At 70.9% G+C, this 660-nt stretch overlaps 1 protein-coding gene across 1 annotated transcript in view; it reads left to right on the forward strand.

The window, feature by feature from the left end:
• The first annotated feature begins 208 nt into the window (after nucleotides 1–208).
• The window catches only part of GDF11 (growth differentiation factor 11), a 7,887-nt gene continuing 7,435 nt past the window's right edge, over nucleotides 209–660 (forward strand). The window contains exon 1 of the mRNA XM_039712993.1: nucleotides 209–597. Coding sequence (XP_039568927.1) covers nucleotides 219–597 — 379 coding nt within the window. The 5' untranslated portion in view covers nucleotides 209–218. The remainder of the gene's footprint in view (nucleotides 598–660) is intronic.

Here is a 660-nt window from a genome sequence, read left to right on the forward strand (position 1 = left end):
AGCCGAGGGGCGGGCGGGGGGTGCCCGAGCGCACCGGGCGGCGGCGGGGCCGTTCCCGGGGCTCGGGGGGCCGGCGGCGGCTGGTGCCAAGCCCCTGCCAGAACCTCTTTTGTGCGCCCGCAGCCAATCAAGGCCGCTGACGACACACTTCTCTTGGGGTATAAAACCCCGGGGCCGCCGCTACCGCCGCTTTTTTTCACCCCCCCGCCGCTCTCCCGATGTATTTCTTGCTGTCCCCCCCCGGCATGGCCCCGCTGTGGTGGCTGCTGGGCTCGCTGCTGGCCGCGGTGGCGGGGGGGGGGTCCGGGGAGCAGCCCCCCGCCTCCGAGCCCGCCTGCCCCGTGTGCCTGTGGCGGCGGCAGAGCAAAGAGCTGCGCCTGGAGAGCATCAAGTCGCAGATCCTGAGCAAGCTGCGGCTGAAGGAAGCGCCCAACATCACCCGGGAGGTGGTGAAGCAGCTGCTGCCCAAGGCCCCCCCGCTCCAGCAGCTCCTGGACCTCCACGACTTCCAGGGGGACTCGCTGCAGCACGACGAGTACCTGGAGGAGGACGAGTACCACGCCACCACCGAGACCGTCATCAGCATGGCCCAGGAAAGTCAGTGCCGCCCTTTGTTCCGCTGCAAACTTCGCCGCAGGACTCCCCCCCCCGCCCCCGGCC

This window comes from Passer montanus, unplaced genomic scaffold, assembly GCF_014805655.1.
Source record: "Passer montanus isolate IOZ18808 unplaced genomic scaffold, ASM1480565v1 scaffold270, whole genome shotgun sequence".
Taxonomy (NCBI): domain Eukaryota; kingdom Metazoa; phylum Chordata; class Aves; order Passeriformes; family Passeridae; genus Passer; species Passer montanus.